At 48.7% G+C, this 18,706-nt stretch overlaps 1 protein-coding gene across 1 annotated transcript in view; it reads right to left on the bottom strand.

The window, feature by feature from the left end:
• LOC145337167 (uncharacterized) overlaps nucleotides 1-5,026 on the bottom strand; it is a 29,352-nt gene extending 24,326 nt beyond the window's left edge. The window contains exon 1 of the mRNA XM_080181956.1: nucleotides 5,017-5,026. Coding sequence (XP_080038082.1) covers nucleotides 5,017-5,026 — 10 coding nt within the window. The remainder of the gene's footprint in view (nucleotides 1-5,016) is intronic.
• Between the last annotated feature and the right edge of the window lie 13,680 nt (nucleotides 5,027-18,706).

Here is an 18,706-nt window from a genome sequence, read left to right as displayed (position 1 = left end):
CCCGATAATCCCATACACTCACCCTGATAATCCCCCTGACACTAAGGAGCAATTTAGTATCCAGCTAACCAGCATGTCTTTCCGACTGCAGGAGGAAACAGGAGCACGAGGAGGAAACCCATGCAGAAACGGGGAGAATGTACAGACTCTGCACAGACAGTGACCTGAGGCCAGAACTGAACCCTGACGCTGTGAGGCAGCAGTGTTAACCTGTGTACCATCGTGCCGCTATTCAACTCTAGCAGCCATCACGCCCGAGCCTAAAGCTGGCTTCCTCACTCAGGGTGATCCAGCGGGGAGGCCTTTAGACTGCGGGAACCTTTTGCCCATTTCTCCTTGCCTTAGTTCTAGGGTAAGGAGCTGGAGATTCAGGGGGCATCTGAGAAAAACCTTCCTCACTCAGCGAGTGGTGTGAATCTGGGATGCACAGCCTGGCCAAGTGGTGGGGGCTGGAAATCTTTAAAAAACATTTAGACGAGCACTTGAAATTCAAGGGGATGGGCTGGAAAATGGGATTAGTGGGGATTATTGTTGGCGCAGATTTGATGGGCTGAGGGGCCTTTTCTGTACTCTGTGACTAGCCCAGAGAGGCTGGAATTAATTCCCGCACACTAACCATGTGGAATGGTAGGCCATTCAGCCCACACTGTGTATGCTGGCCCTTTGGCAGAGTTAATGAATTAATCCCAGGCTCCTGCTCCTCCTCTTCACCCCTGCAATGTTCTTCTGGAAGCTCCTATCGCGTCTCCCCACCCCGTTTCAGGCTGGGTATTCCAGATCACAGGAATATAAGTTGGAAAAATGTGAAGCTGTCCAGTTTGGTGGGGAATAGGAATGCAAGGAATATAGGAGTGAGCGGAGGAAAGATCTGAGTCAATGACAACAGGTCTGGCAGCATCTGTGAAGCAGGTTTCTGCAGCTGGAAACCCTCCACGGGCACTGCTAGACCCGCTGAACAATTCCCAGTATTTTCTGATTAAATCCCACATTTCTCCACTGGTGAGGCTTTTAAAAAGTTGGTATAAATTTTAAGAGTTTGGAGAAAGTGGGAGGTCCGTGTGCTCTCTAACAATCATTCCGAAATTCACCCCTGAAGACAGTTCTGAGGAGGGTTTTGTTGGTGGTGAGTGTAACTCCAGTCCTGATGTTGCAGGAAGAATATCAGCTCCTTTTACTGGGATTCAGGGACAACCGGGACAAAGAACTCCCTGTTGGACCAGTCAACATCAACCTCCAGCTGATTTCTCTGCAGATCTCAATTAAACTCACCAGCCCCACATCGATATGACAGGGTATAGAACATAGAACATTACAGCGCAGAACAGGCCCTTCGGCCCACGATGTTGCGCCGACCAGTTACAAAAACAATGACCCACTAGCCTATACCAATCCCTTTTCGTCCATAAACCTATCCACAGATCTCTTAAACGCCCCCAAACTAGACGCATTTACAACTGCAGCAGGCAGGGCATTCCAATCCCTCACCACCAGGGTATGGTTTCAGACAACACCCCGTCGCCTTCTCCTCATTCTCTCTTTGTAATACTTGCTAACAGCAGCATCAGGGCCTTCCGCCTCACCGGGGTTTTAACAGGACGAGGAGCCCTGTGAACCTCCTGGTGCCAGGGGTCTGCAGCTACCTGAGCTCAGTGGAAGCCCCCTTAATATCACTGAGTGAAGTGACAATTCCAACATTAGCAATGAATCCTAGAAACCCTACAGAAAGAGGTCCATCGAGTCTGCACCGACCACAATCCCACCCAGGCCCCTACCCCCGTATCCCTATGTATCCACCCCTACCCCCGTATCCCTATGTATCCACCTACTAATCCCTCTAACCTACGCATTTCAGGACACTAAGTAGCAATTTCTTAACACGGCCAATCAACCTAACCCGCACATCTTTGGACTGTGGGAGGAAACTGGAGTACCCGGAGGAAACCCACGCAGACACAAGGAGAATGTGCAAACTCTACACAGGCAGCGACCCGAGCCGGGAATCGAACCCAGGACCCTGGAGCTGTGAAGCAGCAGTGCTAACCCACTGTGCTACCATGCCACCCTAGGGAACCAATTTAAACCCACACTGTGTTAGATTATTATAATTTACATTGATACGGGCACAAAGTAGCAATGGTTGAAAGCTTTAAATTTTTAGGTGTCCAGATCAACAACCTGTCCTGGTCCTCCCCATGCCGACTGTATAGTTAAGAAAGCCCCACCAACACCTCTACTTTCTCAGGAGACTAAGGAAATTTGGCATATCAGCTATGACTCTCACCAACTTTTACAGATGCCCCATAGAAAGCATTCTTTCTGGTTGTATCACAGCTCGGTATGGGCTCCTGCTCTGCCCTAGGCCACAAGAAACTACAAAGAGTCATGAACTAAGCCAATCCATCACACAAACCAGCCTCTCATCCATTGGCTCCATAGAACATAGAACATTACAGCGCAGAACAGGCCCTTCAGCCCACGATGTTGCGCCGACCAGTTACAAAACAATGACCCTCTAACCTAAACCAAACCCTTTTCATCCATAAACCTATCCACGGATCTCTTAAACGCCCCCAAACTAGGCGCATTTACAACTGCAGCAGGCAGGGCATTCCAATCCCTCACCACCCTCTGGGTAAAGAACCTACCCCTGACATCCGTCCTATAACTACCCCCCCTTAATTTAAAGCCATGCCCCCTCGTGCTAGCTTTCTCCATCCGAGGGAAAAGGCTATCACTGTCCACCCTATCTAAACCTCTAATCTACACTTGTGACTCAGCAGCCAACATAATTAAGGACCCCACACACCCCAGACATTCTCTCTTCCACCTTCTCCCATCAGGAAGAAGATACAGAAGTCTGAGATCACATACCAACCGACTCAAGAACAGCTTCTTCCCGGCTGCTATCAGACTTTTGAATGAACCTACATTATATTAAGTTGATTTTTCTCTACACCCTCGCTACAACTGTAACACTACATTCTACACTCTCTAGTTTCCTTCTCTATGAATGGTATGCTTTGTCTGTATAGTGCGCAAAAAGCAATACTTTTCACTGTATACCAATACATTTGACAATAAATCAAATCAAACCAACATTGCATTAAATTATTATAACTTAAAGTCCCACTCAAGTCAGAGAATCATAAAGTCATAGCGTCGTAGAGGTTTACAGCATGGAAACAGGCCCTTCGGCCCAACTTGTCCATACTGGTCTTTTTTTTTAAACCCCTAAATTGCCCACATTTGGCCCATATCCCTCTATACCCATCTTACCCATGTAACTATCTAAATGCTTTTTAAAAAAACAAAATTGTCCCCGCCTCTTCTACTACCTCTGGCAGCTTGTTCCACTCACCACCCTCTGTGTGAAAAAACTGCCCCTCTGGATCTCTCCCTTCTCACCTTAAACCTATGCTCTCTAGTTTTAGACTCCCCTAACTTTGGGAAAAGATATTGACTATCTAGCTGATCTGTGCCCCTCATTATTTTATAGACCTCTATAAGATTACCCCTCAGCCTTCTACGCACCAGAGAAAAAAGTCCCAGTCTATCCAGCCTCCCCTTATAACTCAAACTATCAAGTCACAGTAGCATCCTAGTAAATCTCTTCTGCACTCTTTCCAGTTTAATAATATCCTTTCTACAATAGGGTGACCAGAATTGTACATAGTATTCCAAGTGTGGCCTTACCAATGTCTTGTAAAACTTCAACAAGACGTCCCAACTCCTGTATTCAATGTTCTGACCAATGAAACCAAGCATGCTGAATGCCTTCTTCACCACTCTGTCCACCTGTGATTCCACTTTCAAGGAGCTATGAACATGTACCCCGAGATCGCTTTGTTCTGTAACTCTCCCCAACACCCTACTATTAACTGAGTAAGTCCTGCCCTGGTTCAATCAACCAAAATCTACCTTGCATTTATCTAAATTAAACTCCATCTGCCATTAAACTGCAAGAATCCGCAAAAAAATTATTGTAATTTAAATCCGTAGTGCATTAAAATGTTGTAATTTAAACCCACTGTTAGGGTTACAGATCAGAAACCCCAGGTATATTGTGAAGTCAGGCAAACCCCACCAATTTTCTATTTGGTATTAGTGTGAGAATATGATTCACTCCAAAAGTGATTCTATTGCCAAAGCTTTTATCAAAACAAACTTTATTTAACAATACAGTTCAATTATAACAAAGCTTAACTTTCAAGAATTGAACAATATTGCACCATGACAAGACACAATTCTTAACTTATTACGAATTCAAAACAAGAAATATTTCTGTGATACAGTAAACCTCTCTTTAAAATCAGCAAAATATACTTGCTTTGACTCAGGTTACCAGGCTTGGAGGTTTCAGAAAGCCTTTGGAGAGAAAGAGATACTATCTTCTAGAAGGTCCAGGCAGTAACTGCTTGCATTTTAAAATGATAATGAAAGTGGGCTTTCCTGCAAGCTTAGCTCCTCCCATTGATCAACCGACTTTGTCCCTGTCAATCAGCCTAATCAAAAACTCACTTGACTCTACATATCAAGTCTAAATTCCCAGAAAACCTAAATGAACAAGAGGTCCATTAATTCTGCAAAGTAAAATGTTCCCAGCAAAAGTATTAGCCTGCATTCTTAGCATCTGCTGAATGTTTCCCAGACAAATCAACTCCTGTAACAAAACAACCTCTTAATGCCCCATCTTACACAGAAAATATATCAAAATAGCACAGTACCATCACACACTGCATTAAATTATAATTTAAAATTGCACTGCAATAAATTATTATAACTTCAGCTCACTGCATTAAAGTATAATATAAACACACACTGCATTAAATTATAACATAAACTCATGTTGCATTAACTTGTCATAATTTAAATGCACTGCATTAAATTATTGTAAATTAAAACCATTGCATATATTATACCCAACGTAATTGTAACTTAAGCCTTTAATATAATGATGTCCTCTTCAAATTATTGCCTAAAGATCTCCAAGACAGCAAGTTAAACACTTCATCTTACCTGATGCCATGCTGCGTTATGAATCAGCTCCTGTCTGAGTTTTTTTATAGACTCCTGAGAGCTGTGATTATTTACATTGAAAGAAAATATCCAACACCAATCCTGTTTGTATTGGACAGTCAGGAACATTTTCCTTTCTGTTTAGGGAAAGCCTGGAGGTAGTGAAATGAATTTTAAATTTCAGGGAAGCTAATCACTTGGTTATAACTTTGGGATTATTATTTTGCTGGTTGATCCTTAGCTGGTCTGCTCAAGATGTGGAGATCCCTCTCCACCGTGGTGTGTGTGTGTGTGTGTGTGGAGGGAGGGAGCTGAGAGTTATAATAACCAAGCTCCTTCTGTCTCCCATCTAGAAATAGATAATCCTGGAAACACCCAGGTTTGGCCAGCCATATCGGAGAGAGAGAGAGAGAGAGAGGAAAGTTCTCTCTCAGACCCGGATCTGGATCCATAGCCACGGTACCTGATCACCCAGTCTCTGCTCACAGAAATCAATCTCTAAAACCTACAAGATTCTGAAGGTTGTTCCCACTGGTCGGAGAATCTGAAACACAGGGGTGGGGGGCACAGGAGTGGAGCGGTGGGGGTGGGGGGCACAGGGGTGGAGCGGTGGGGGTGGGGGGCACAGGGGTGGAGCGGTGGGGGTGGGGGGCACAGGGGTGGAGCGGTGGGGGTGGGGGGCACAGGGGTGGAGCGGTGGGGGTGGGGGGCACAGGGGTGGAGCGGTGGGGGTGGGGGGCACAGGGGTGGAGCGGTGGGGGTGGGGGGCACAGGGGTGGGGCAGTGGGGGTGGGGGGCACAGGGGTGGAGCGGTGGGGGTGGGGGGCACAGGGGTGGAGCGGTGGGGGTGGGGGGCACAGGGGTGGGGCAGTGGGGGTGGGGGGCACAGGGGTGGGGGGCACAGGGGTGGAGCAGTGGGGGTGGGGGGCACAGGGGTGGAGCAGTGGGGGTGGGGGGCACAGGGGTGGGGCAATGGGGGCACAGGGGTGGGGCGGTGGGGGTGGGGGGCACAGGGGTGGAGCAGTGGGGGTGGGGGGCACAGGGGTGGAGCGGTGGGGGTGGGGGGCACAGGGGTGGAGCGGTGGGGGTGGGGGGCACAGGGGTGGAGCGGTGGGGGTGGGGGGCACAGGGGTGGAGCGGTGGGGGGCACAGGGGTGGGGCAGTGGGGGTGGGGAGCGCAGGGGTGGGGGGCACAGGGGTGGAGCAGTGGGGGTGGGGGGCACAGGGGTGGAGCAGTGGGGGTGGGGGGCACAGGGGTGGAGCAGTGGGGGTGGGGGGCACAGGGGTGGGGCAATGGGGGCACAGGGGTGGGGCAGTGGGGGTGGGGGGCACAGGGGTGGAGCAGTGGGGGTGGGGGGCACAGGGGTGGGGGGCACATTGTGAGGACAAGGGGCTGATCATTGGGATTGAGATGGAGAGAAATTTCTTCACCCAAAGGGTGTGAACGGTTGGGATTCTCCCCCCCAGGGAGAGTTGCTCCTTCGTTGAATATATTTAAGTCTTGGATGGATGGATTATTTGGACTGTCGAGGAATTATTGAATGTGGGGAGCAGGCAGGAAAATCAGATTGAACGGCAGAGCCAACTCAATGGGCTGGATGGTCTACTCCAGCTCCTATTTCTATAGTTCTTATTTTAGCACAAATGCCCCTAAAGGGCATCCACTAACACCATCGTCTTAACACCGGGGTCTTTAAGAACATAAAACAGGGACAGGCCCTTCAGCCCACAGTGCCAAACATGATGCCAATTAAACCAATCCCTTCCGCCTGCCCTTGCTCCATATCTCTCTATAACTCACATTCACGTGTGGCTGTAAAAGCCCCTTAAACACCTGTATTGTATCTGCCTCCATCACCAACCCTGGCAGTGCGTTCCAGACACCGACCACTCTCTGCGTAAAAAACTTGCCCCTCACACCTCCTTTCCCCCTCTCACCCTGAGTACCTGCTTCTTAGCATCAGATATTTCAACTCTGAGAACAGATTCTGTCTGAGCTTCTGATAATTTTACAGATTTCTAACAGGTCTCCCCTCAGCAGCTCCAGAGAAAATAACCCTCTCCTGATAGCTCAGACCCTCTAATCCAGGGCAGCTTCCTGGTAAACCTCTTCTGCAGCCTCTCCAAAGCCTCCACCATCCTTCCTGTAACGTAGCCATCGGAACTGAGTGCAACGCTCTAAGTGAGGTGTAACCGAAGTTTTATAAAGCTGCCACAATGACATCCTGTCAAACTGACTGGAGTTTTAAATAGATTTAAAGTATGAACTGTATTCATAGCACCAGATTTACAACCTCAGCACCCGTCAAAGCGGCTGGCGACCAATTTTGAAGTGTAGCCACTGTTATAATGGAGGAAATGGGGCAGTGAATGTGTGCACAGCAAGATCCAACAGTGTGCTAATGTCTATCTGGGTTGGTGATGTTGTCAGTGAGATATGTTTTAACCCAGGATACCGGGTTAATTCCTCTGAAGTAGCAGCCAATGGATTCTCCCTCTCCGTCTGAGAGACAGTTTAACGTCCTGTCTGAACACTGGAATCGGGAACGGCGCAGTGTCCCCTCCACGCCTGTGCCGATTGGGTCGGATCTTCCAGCCTCACCCCCGCTGCCAACAGGAACAGAGAATATGGCGCCCAGCCAAATCGCCATCCACGGCAGCGGGACTGGGGAATCCCGGCCGCGGGACTGGGGAACCCCGGCCGCGGGACTGGGGAACCCCGGCCGCGGGACTGGGGAACCCCGGCCGCGGGACTGGGGAACCCCGGCCGCGGGACTGGGGAACCCCGGCCGCGGGACTGGGGAACCCCGGCCGCGGGACTGGGGAACCCCGGCCGCGGGACTGGGGAACCCCGGCCGCGGGACTGGGGAACCCCGGCCGCGGGACTGGGGAACCCCGGCCGCGGGACTGGAGAACCCCGGCAGCGGGACTGGAGAACCCCGGCAGCGGGACTGGAGAACCCCGGCAGCGGGACTGGAGAACCCCGGCCACTGAGGGTGAGGTCAGAGAATCCCGATGATTTTCCCCTGAAGGTGCAACAGGAACTCACATCACAGTTCCTGACTCATAAACCACAGCTGACACTGAGTAAAAATCAAACCCTTATAACAAGTGTTATTCTTCCACCACCTCCCCACCCACCCACCCCCCACCCACCCCACCCCCACCCCGCCCTGGTTGGTTCCTCAATCCTCTCAGTACTCAAGACTAGGATAGTCCTGGTCCAAGTGGCTTCAGCAATGTCTATTGGCAGGAAATTTAGCCATGACTTATGGAGGGGGGGAGGGGGTGGGGGGGGTGAGGAGAGTTGTGGATGGTTTGAAAATGTTTTTGACACACAGACACAAATACTGATTCTATAAACAGAAGATTCTCGGGGGCAGGACCAACAATCGCCCAATAAGATGGGAGCTGGGGAGATGCTACTCCGTCTGTTAAATGAGGGAGAGGTGCCAGAAGTGTTAGGAATCTAAAATAACACCTTGGGCTAGCCCCAGACCTCTGAACGCGCACAGGGGAATCCTACTGCATAATTAACCCACTCCTGGTTAACGAAAAATAGGCCAATGTCCCCTCATTTAAATGATTGCTGCCTGTAGTCAGCACAACGCACATTGTTCATCACTGTATTAGTGCCAGCTTTGTAACTTGTTATTGGATAGACACATGGAGCGCTCCAGAATGATAGGGAGTGGGATAGCTGGATCTTGGGTTCAGTAATAGCTCAGCACAACATCGAGGGGGCCTGTACTGTTCTATATGGTGTACCAATTCCAACCAGCTAAAATGGGAAGGTGCATTGTGACTGCCACAAGTCAATCTGACCTGGAAACAGTAAAGAATAACATTGCACACACACACAGTGTGGCCTCATGACCTCAGTTGAAGAGATGGAAAGGGGAGGAATGATGTCTATTGTAGGGGAGGGGGTGGCGGAAACATGAGGCTATCCAAACACAAGCTTAAAAAGAGTACTGGATGCAAATAGCCATGAGGGTCAGTACCAGGAGTCAAGCCTCAGGAACTTGCATTTGAGATGTTCAATGACCTCAGACAGGGTAGTGGAGGGAACTGAAATGTTTTATAAACTGCTGTATCCGACCAGCTTTATCACCAGCCTCAGACACAACTCCATTCACTACATCCCCATTACACAATCCCCAATTAGGTTCATATCTGGCAGTCCCATATCCACACATCCTCACACCCACACACACACACATACCAATAAAAAACCAACCATGGCAGTCACATGAGCCAAACAGATTGTACAACACTCACTGACACACTCTCCTCTTTAGCAAGACTTTTCATCTTTCATCAGGACACTTGGTAAGAGGACAACAACAATTTATACTGATTGATTCCCAAGTGGACTCTGATTGGTAGAGACATCGCCATGGAAAATGCGCCAAGCATTGCTCGAAATTTAAACCGGGCAGTTGAACCTGATTGGACAGGGCAATGCCCTGAGGAATGAATCAGCAAATGCTTGTCACGTTAACTGAAACAGGCGCAATGTGTGTACATGTTCTTTCTGTCCATAAAGAACAGGGCCCTGTGTCTATGTAGCTCCCGGTCTACCCTAGTAGAACATAGAACATTACAGCGCAGAACAGGCCCTTCGGCCCACGATGTTGCGCCGACCAGTTTTTTTTAAAAAAAAAACACTGACCCACTAATCTAAACCAATCCCTTTTCGTCCATAAACCTATCCATAGATCTCTTAAACGCCCCCAAACTAAACCTCCTCTGCACCCTCTCCAAAGCCTCAACATCCTTCCTGTAATGTGGGGACCAGAACTGCACACAATACTCCAAGTGCGGCCGCACCAGAGTTGTGTACAGTTGCAACATGACGCTGCGACTCCTAAATTCAATCCCCCTACCAATAAACGCCAAGACACCGTATGCCTTCTTAACTACCTTATCTACTTGATTCCCAACCTTCAGGGATCCATGCACACATACACCTAGATCCCTCTGCTCCTCCACGCTATTCAAAGTCCTCCTGTTAGCCCTATACTCAACACATCTGTTATTCCTACCGAAATGAATTACCTCACGCTTCTCCACATTAAACTCCATCCGCCACCTTGCGGCCCAGCTCTGCAACCTGTCTAAGTCACCCTGCAAACTATGACACCCTTCCTCACAATCTACCACACCACTGACTTTGGTGTCATCAGCAAACTTACTAATCCACCCAACTATACCCTCATCCAGATCATTAATAAAAATTACAAACAGCAGTGGCCCCAAAACAGATCCCTGAGGCACACCGCTCGTAACCGAACTCCATGACGAATATTCACCATCAACCACCACCCTCTGTCTCCTATCCGCTAGCCAATTCCTGATCCAAGTACCTAAATTACCACCAATCCCATACATCTGCATTTTCTGCAGAAGCCTACCATGGTGAACCTTATCAAACGCCTTACTAAAATCCATATATACCACGTCAACTGCCTTACCCCCATCCACCTCTTTGGTCACTTTCTCAAAGAACTCAATAAGGTTAGTAAGGCACGACCTACCTGCTACAAAACCACATCATAAGCCCAACTGATCTTAAATTTGTAGTCAATGTAATTCCCAGCACACAAACTCTCACAGAGCAGGTACGCTGGATATTATTGGGCTGCCCATTGCTGAGAGAGTAGCCAGTGACAACTAGCAAAATGATAATATCTTCCTTTTACCATCTCAGGTCCCACTTTTCCCTCACCGCACACTCACTCGTGATTGACAGGCAGCTGAGGGTCTGAGTGTGTATCTCTTACCCACAACACATCTCGACCCTTGTGTGTTCTGTCCTCTCACAGACACTGGAGGGGGAATCTCGGGGTGGGGGGGGACAGTGAAGAGGCCTCAGGAAATCAGTCCAGGTGCAGGTTTGGTGTGGTCACTTGCTTTCACACTCACAATCACTAGTTTATATCCTGACACCGGATCATGGAGGTGAGATCAGGAGCTGAATTTGGACGTGCTGCAGTGGAGGCAAGAGGAAAAGATTGGACAAAGAGCAGCTGTCGAGATGGGGGTAACTTACTGAAAGACACTGGAACTTGTCAAAAAAGCACAGCATCAACGCCCAGGAACATTGGATTTGTTGGGGGGAGGCAGTGGGGGGGTGCCGGGCTTACCTTCGTTAATGGGATCCCCCCCCGATGACATCGCATCCCCCCCTCCCATGAGGTCCCCTCCGTCCCCATGACGCCAAACACCCCATCATCATCACACCTTGCTCCCAATGAGATAGGGCCTGGAGGAGGCGCTATCACTCACTACACAAAGGCACAAACCACAAAAAGACACAGTTTGGTCATTTTGTTAGTGCTTTTTAACTTATTAAAAACATCCCTGTTTGACTCATTACTGAATTGAGGTCCAAGCTTCCCTCGTGTGACAATGAGTATCAACCTTACCATGTGAGAATCTTTGGGTGAACAGTGAACTTGCCGATGAACAAGGACAGTAAAAGTTTTTACAAATATATAAAGAGGAGGAGGCTGGCTAGAGTGAATGTTGGACCCTTAGAGGATGAGAGGGGGGATTTAGTGGTGGGAGATGAGGAAATGGCTGAGACCTTAAATAAGTTTTTTGCCTCAGTCTTCACGGAGGAGGACGCAAATAGCTTACCGAATATTAAAGATAGAAGGATGGTAGGAGTTGAGGGCCTGAATGCGATTACTGTCACTAGAGAGGTAGTGCTTGATAGACTAACAGGACTGATGGTGGACAAGTCCCCAGGACCGGATGGAATGCATCCCAGGGTTCTGAAGGAAGTGGCAGAGGTGATAGTGGACGCCTTAGTGATTATTTACCAAAATTCACTGGGTTCCGGGGAAGATTGGAAAACGGCTAATGTTATGCCGCTGTTTAAAAAAGGTAGCAGACAAAAGGCAGGGAATTATAGGCCGGTTAGTTTAACGCCTGTAGTTGGAAAAATGCTTGAATCCGTCATCAAAGAAGAAATAGCGAGGCACCTGGAAAGGAATGGTTTGATAGAGCAGACGCAGCACGGATTTGTTAAGGGGAAGTCGTGTTTGACGAATTTATTGGATTTCTATGAGGATGTGACTAGTGCAGTACAGAGGGGAACCGGTGGATGTGGTGTTTTTGGATTTCCAAAAGGCGTTTGATGAGGTGCCTCATAAAAGGTTGCTTCAGAAGGTTAGGGTACACGGAGTTGGGGGTAAGGTGTTAGCGTGGATAGAGGATTGGTTGTCTAATCGGAGGCAGAGAGTTGGTATCAATGGGTGCTATTCTGGTTCGCGGTTGGTAACTATTGGAGTGCCGCAGGGATCGGTGCTGGGGCCTTAGCTATTTACCATTTATATAGATGATCTGGAGGAGGGGGCTGAGTATAGGGTGATGAAATTTGCTGATGACACAAAGATGAGTGGAAAAGCAAATTGTGCAGAGGGTGTGGAAAGTCTGCAGAGGGATCTGGATAGGCTGAGCGAGTGGGCGAGGACCTGGCAGATGGAGTACAATGTTAGCAAGTGTGAGGTTATCCACTTTGGCAGGAATAATAGTAGGAGGGATTACTATTTAAAGGGCGAAAAGCTGTAGCATGCTAAAGTGCAGAGGGACCTGGGGGTCCTTGTGCATGAGTCGCAAAAACCCAGTCTGCAGGTACAGCAGGTGATCAAGAAGGCGAATGGGATGCTGGCCTTTATAGCGAGGGGGATAGAATATAAAAGTAGGGAGGCCTTGCTGCAACTGTACAGGGCATTGGTGAGGCCGCAGCTGGAGTACTGTGTGCAGCTTTGGTCGCCGCACTTACGCAAGGATATTTTGGCCTTGGAGGGAGTGCAGAGGAGGTTTACTAGGCTGATGCCGGAGATGAGGGGGTTGGACTATGAAGAGAGACCAAATAGACTGGGTCTGTACTCGGAGTTTAGAAGGATGAGGGGGGATCTTATAGAGACGTATAAGATAATCAAAGGGATGGATAGGGTAGAGGTAGAGAGATTCTTCCCGCGTAGAAAGGACAGCAGGACTAGGGGGCACAGCCTCAAATTAAGGGGCGGCGGTTTAGAACGGAGTTGAGGAGGAACTTCTTCACTCAAAGGGTGGTGAATCGCTGGAATTCTCTGCCCGTTGAGGTGTTGGAGGCTGCCTCGCTAAATATATTTAAGACGCGGGTTGATAGGTTTTTGATAAGAGAGGGGATTAAGGGTTATGGGGAGAGGGCGGGAATGTGGAACTGAGCCGCGACAGATCAGCCATGATCTTATTGAATGGTGGGGCAGGCTCAAAGGGCCAGATGGCCTACTCCTGCTCCTATTTCTTATGGTCTTACGAGATGGAAGAATCAGCCAATAACATTGCAGCACAGGCCAGCGCACAGCAAGAGCAAATACTCCAATCAGTAAGTTACATCCGCTCCCAATATCAACATCCTCATCCTGAGCAAATCACCCTGCTTCAAATTTCACCCTCAGCTTCCCAAAATAGCAAAGAAAACTGAGAGAACGCATAAGCATTTACAGCGTCAACCGTCCAACAATAATTACACACAAGGGCTGCTCTGTGTCCTCCTGGCTGCTGCTCTGTCACCAGCTTGTTTTCCTTTCAATACCAATGGAAGTTGAATGTTTCTCTATTGCAAACATTATTTACACTGCTCTGCCGGAGATTTCAGGCTGTGTGTGTCTTCTGATAGAACAGGATAAACGCTCTCAGATTCCGGTCAGCATTTTTTCCAAAAGCATTGGGAAATGTGCTCTCCTCCTTACAGAGGAGCTTTGTAATGGACACGTTAATATATCCCCGTGCCTTTCACTCCCACAAACAGACAAACCAATCACCATAGAATCCCTGCAGAAGGAGGCCATTCAGTCCATCAACCACAATCCAACCCAGGCCCTATTCTCATAACCCAAATATTTCCCCTGTGAACCCTCTGACATGAGGGTCAATTTAGCAAGGCCAATAAGAACATAAGAAATAGGAGCAGGAGTAGGCCATCCAGCCCTTCGAGCCTGCCCCGCCATTCAATAAGATCATGGCTGATCTGTCGTGGCTCAGTTCCACATTCCCGCCCTCTCCCCATAACCCTTAATCCCCTCGCTTATCAAAAACCCATCAACCCACGTCTTAAATATATTTAGCGAGGCAGCCTCCACCACTTCAACGGGCAGAGAATTCCAGAGATTCACCACCCTTTGAGTGAAGAAGTTCCTCCTCAACTCCATTCTAAACTGTCCCCCCTTTATCTTGAGGCTGTGCCCTCTAGTCCTACTGTCCTTTCTGAGCGGGAAGAGTCTCTCCACCTCTATCCTATCCATCCCATCCATCATCTTATACGTCTCAATGAGATCTCCCCTCATTCTTCTAAACTCTAACGAGTACAAGCCTAGTTTATTCAGCCTCTCCTCATAGCTCAACCCCCTCAACTCCGGTATCAGCCTAGTAAACCTCCTCTGCACTCCCTCCAGGGCCAAAATATCCTTGCGTAAGTGCGGCGCCCAAAACTGCACACAGTACTCCAGCTGCGGCCTCACCAATGCCCTACACAGCCGCAGCAAGACCTCCCTACTTTTATATTCAATCCCCCTCGCTATGAAGGCCAGCATCCCATTTGCCTTCCTGACCACCTGCTGCACCTGCAGGCTGGGTTTTTGCGACTCATGCACAAGGACCCCGAGGTCCCTCTGCACCGTCGCCTGCTGCAGTTTTTCGCCACCTAACCCGCACAGCTTCAGACAGTGGGGGGGGGGGTGGAAATCAGAGCACCCACAGGAAACCCAAGCAGACACGGGGAGAACATGCAAACTCTACACAGACAGTGACCCAAGCTGGGAATTGAACCCGGGTCCCCGGCACTGAGAGGCAGCAGTGTTAAACCACTGTGCACCACGCTGCCCTAATCGCGACCGTCCCACCCCTCCCCTCAACACAAATAAATCTCCAATGTCCAAGGCGCCTTTTCGGTTTGTGGAAGTCTGGCATCTTTCCCAGGAAAGCTCCCAAATATTCCTGTTCCATAAATAGTGCTGAAAATAAACACTACGTACACATTCCACGCTGCTACAACAGAGTCCGGCTCGATTCAGATCAGCCAGAAGAAATCTTACATCTGGCACACTGGGATAAGAGGCGATATCTCTCCGTTCCCCCCCCCCCCCCCCACCCCGAGTCTTATTTCACACTCCTCACCACTCCACATCAGCAGGAATGCATCACCTCAAAGAGCGAGGGGGATGGCTCAGGTGGGAGCGAGGGAGCGACACTGGGGGTGGGGAGGGGGAGTCAGAGGGGAGACGTCAGAGGGGAGACGGGGGAAATGAAGAGCGGGGGGGACAGGGAGGAGAAGAGAGATGGGGGTGTTGGAGATAAAATAATACTTCTGAGACTAAGTGGGTCAAAGTACAGTGGCTTTATTACAAAAGCTTTTGAGAGAAGTTGGTTCCTAAAGCAGTCTGCCAGACATAGAACACTACAGCACAAACAGGCCCTTCGGCCCACAAGTTGCACCGATCATATCCATACCTACCAGGCATATCTATAACCCCCAATCCCATTAAATCCCACATACTCATCCAGAAGTCTCTTAAAAGACCCCAGCGAGTTTGCCTCTACCACCACCGACGGCAGCCGATTCCACTCACTCACCACCCTCAGTGAAAAACTTACATCTCCTCTGTAAGACTTCTCCCCGAATACAAGTGTGATATTTATATGTTATGGTCCCCGGGTCCAGTTGTTCCTTCCTTTCAACAGCCTTTATCGCGCTTCAGCATCTGCGGCTGTTCAGCTATGTTTAGTTAGCACACGAGCCTGCACAAACAGACAAGGTTTACAACGCTCTTGTACAAATTCCAGGTACAGAATTCACTAACATTTTTCCTTCTTCGGAGGGGAGGGAGGGGGTGGTCAGAGGGGGAGATGGGGGGGGGGGCACAGAAGGGGAGACGGAGGGGCAGAGAGGGAGTGATGATGGAGTGCAGAGAGAGATGGGGAGGGGAGGGGGATGAGAGTGTGTGTATGCAAGGCAACAGCAAGGAATACGCAAGGGAACTTAAGGGTGCAAAAGGGGACAGAGCTGCTTTGTGATGGAACTCAAAATGGATTGGAAAATTCAAGGGCCAACATGGAGATGTCACTGGTTCTGGTAACTGAGATATAACCTATCAGAGTCCCCCAGAATGGCCATATACTTAGTGAATATAATTAAACTCTCAGCCCAGACAACATTCCAGTAAATCTCCTCTGCACCTTCCTATAACATGGAGTCCAGCAGCTGTGGCCTTGACATTTTATATCGTTCCAGATAACCTCCCTACTCTTATTTAACCGTGTGCACTGTGGTACACACTTACTGTTGCAGCTGTCCAGGTTTGGGACAACGTACCCCGTTTTCAGATCCTCCAAGAAATTCATTCAATATTAAACATCCAGCAGGAGGGGCTGTGACATCAGCATTGGGAATAATAAGATGCCAAATCTGGGATGTAGGGGCAGGATGGATCTGGATGGTAAATATACACTCACAGACACCAAGTAACTCCTGTCCAAGGCTCTGTAACTTTGTTTGAGATCAATGCAACTGAACTGAATAATGTTTGTGTAGAGAGACTCCAAATTGATAATAAGTAATGGTATCACCACCGATCAGTTACTCAGAACCTTTATCTTATTTATTCATGAGAAACAGGCATCGCTGCAGCAGTCCCACATCGCAACAGCAATATATTCTCAACTCAGAATGACGAGTGGGATGCAAGAACTTGCAGGTAAATGGCATTCCCATAAAAATGGAACGTGAACACAGAGCAGCAATGGTTTAAAGAGCGGGAAAACAATGGCGATAGCTGGGAGTTTGGGTGGAGAGGATGGCAGTTAGAGCAGTTCAATGCTCCTCCTGCAGGATGTGGGAGGTAAGGGTCACCATTAGTGACCCTGCTGACTTCACCTGCGGGAGGGTCACCCAGCTCCAGCTCCTCAGAAACCGCCTTAGGGAATTGGAGCTGGAACTGGATGAACTTCAGATCATTCGGGAGGCAGAGGGGGGGGTGATAGGAGTTATTGGGAAGTGGCAACCTAAAAACGAAGCTAGCTAGATGACAGGAGAGGGGAGAGGAGAAAGCAGGGATCCCCTGTGGTTCTTCCCCTCCTAAATAAATATACCGTTTTGGATACTATGGGGGGGCGAAATGACCTTCCAGGGGTAAGCCATGGTGACCAGGTCTCTGGCATGGAGTCGGGCTCTGTGGCTCAGAAGGGAAAGGGGGAAGTAGGAGAGCAATAGAGGACTCGATAGTTCAAGGTACAGACAGGCACTTCTGTGAGCGCAAACAAGACTCCAGGATGGTTATCTGCCTCCCTGGTGCCGGGGTCCTGGATGTCTCTGAGGGGTAGAAAGCATCCTAAAAAGGGAGGGTAATCAGACAGAATTTTACAGCACAGGAGGCCATTCGGCCCATCATGTCTGCACCAGCTCCTGAAAGTGCAACTCAGCTGGTCCCATTCTCCAGCCCTATCTCCATAACTCTCTAAATCAGGTACACAGGTCACTGAAAGTGGCAAAGCAGGTGGAGAAGGTATACAACATGTTTGTCTTCAAGACTGGGGTATTGAGTTTAAAAATTGGCAAGTCACGTTGCAGCTTTATAGAACCTTAGTTAGGCCACACTTGGAATATAGTGTTCAATTTTGGTCGCCACACTACCAGAAGGATGTGGAGGCTTTGGAGAGGGTACAGAAAAGATTCACCTGGTATGGAGGGTATTAGCTATGAGGAGAGATTGGAGAAACTTGGTTTGTTCTCACTGGAATGACAGAGGTTGAGGGGAGACCTGATAGAAGTCTACAAGATTATGAAGGGTATGGACAGAGTGGATAGTCAGCAGCTTTTTCCCAGGGTGGAAGAGTCAATTACTAGGGGGGCACAGGTTTAAGGTACGTGGGGCAAGGTTTAAAAGGAGATGTACGAGGCAGATTTCTTTTCCACACAGAAAGTGGTGGGTGCCTAGAATTCCAGAAGAGGTAGTGGAAGCAGATACGAGTGACTTTTTAAGGGGTGCCTTGACCAGTACATGAATGAGATGGGAATATTGGCCCCAGAAGGGCACTGGGTTTTAGTTAAATTGGGCAGCCTGGTCGCTGCAGGCTTGGAGAGCCAAAGGGCTTGTGCCTGTGCTTTAATTTTCTTTGTTCTTTCTTTGTAAATTCATCACTTGCAAATCTGTATCCAGCTCTCGAAATCTCCTACGGAATCTGCCTTTATCACTCTCCCGGGCAGCGCATTCCAAATCCCAACAATTCTGAGTAAAGGAGTTTCTCATCATCTCACTCCTAGCCGACCAACTTGAAATTATGACCCTACGTCACTGACGTACCAACTAGGGGAAACAGAATATGTTTCTTCACCCAATCAAAATAGTTCATCATTTTGAACACCCCAATATGGTCACCTCTTAATGCACTTTGCACCAAGGAGAATAAGCCCAATTTCTCCCATCCTTCCTTGTATCTAACATTACTCATTCCTGGAATCATTCGAGTAAATCTCCTTTGCACCCTGTCTCGGGTTTTAACATCCATCCTGAAATAAGAAGCCCAGAACTGAACAGTGCGGTGGATGCTAGGGCAGTGAGTTAGCTTTTTAATTGGTAACGGGTTGAAGATATGACCTGCCCTGATGGTCTAGTATTAACATATTTTTCTTCAAGTT

This window comes from Carcharhinus amblyrhynchos, unplaced genomic scaffold, assembly GCF_965287045.1.
Source record: "Carcharhinus amblyrhynchos unplaced genomic scaffold, sCarAmb.v2.hapA scaffold_44, whole genome shotgun sequence".
In the NCBI taxonomy this organism is placed as follows: domain Eukaryota; kingdom Metazoa; phylum Chordata; class Chondrichthyes; order Carcharhiniformes; family Carcharhinidae; genus Carcharhinus; species Carcharhinus amblyrhynchos.
Note: the sequence above shows the minus strand (reverse complement) of the source record. Positions and strands in the feature narration are given on the sequence as shown.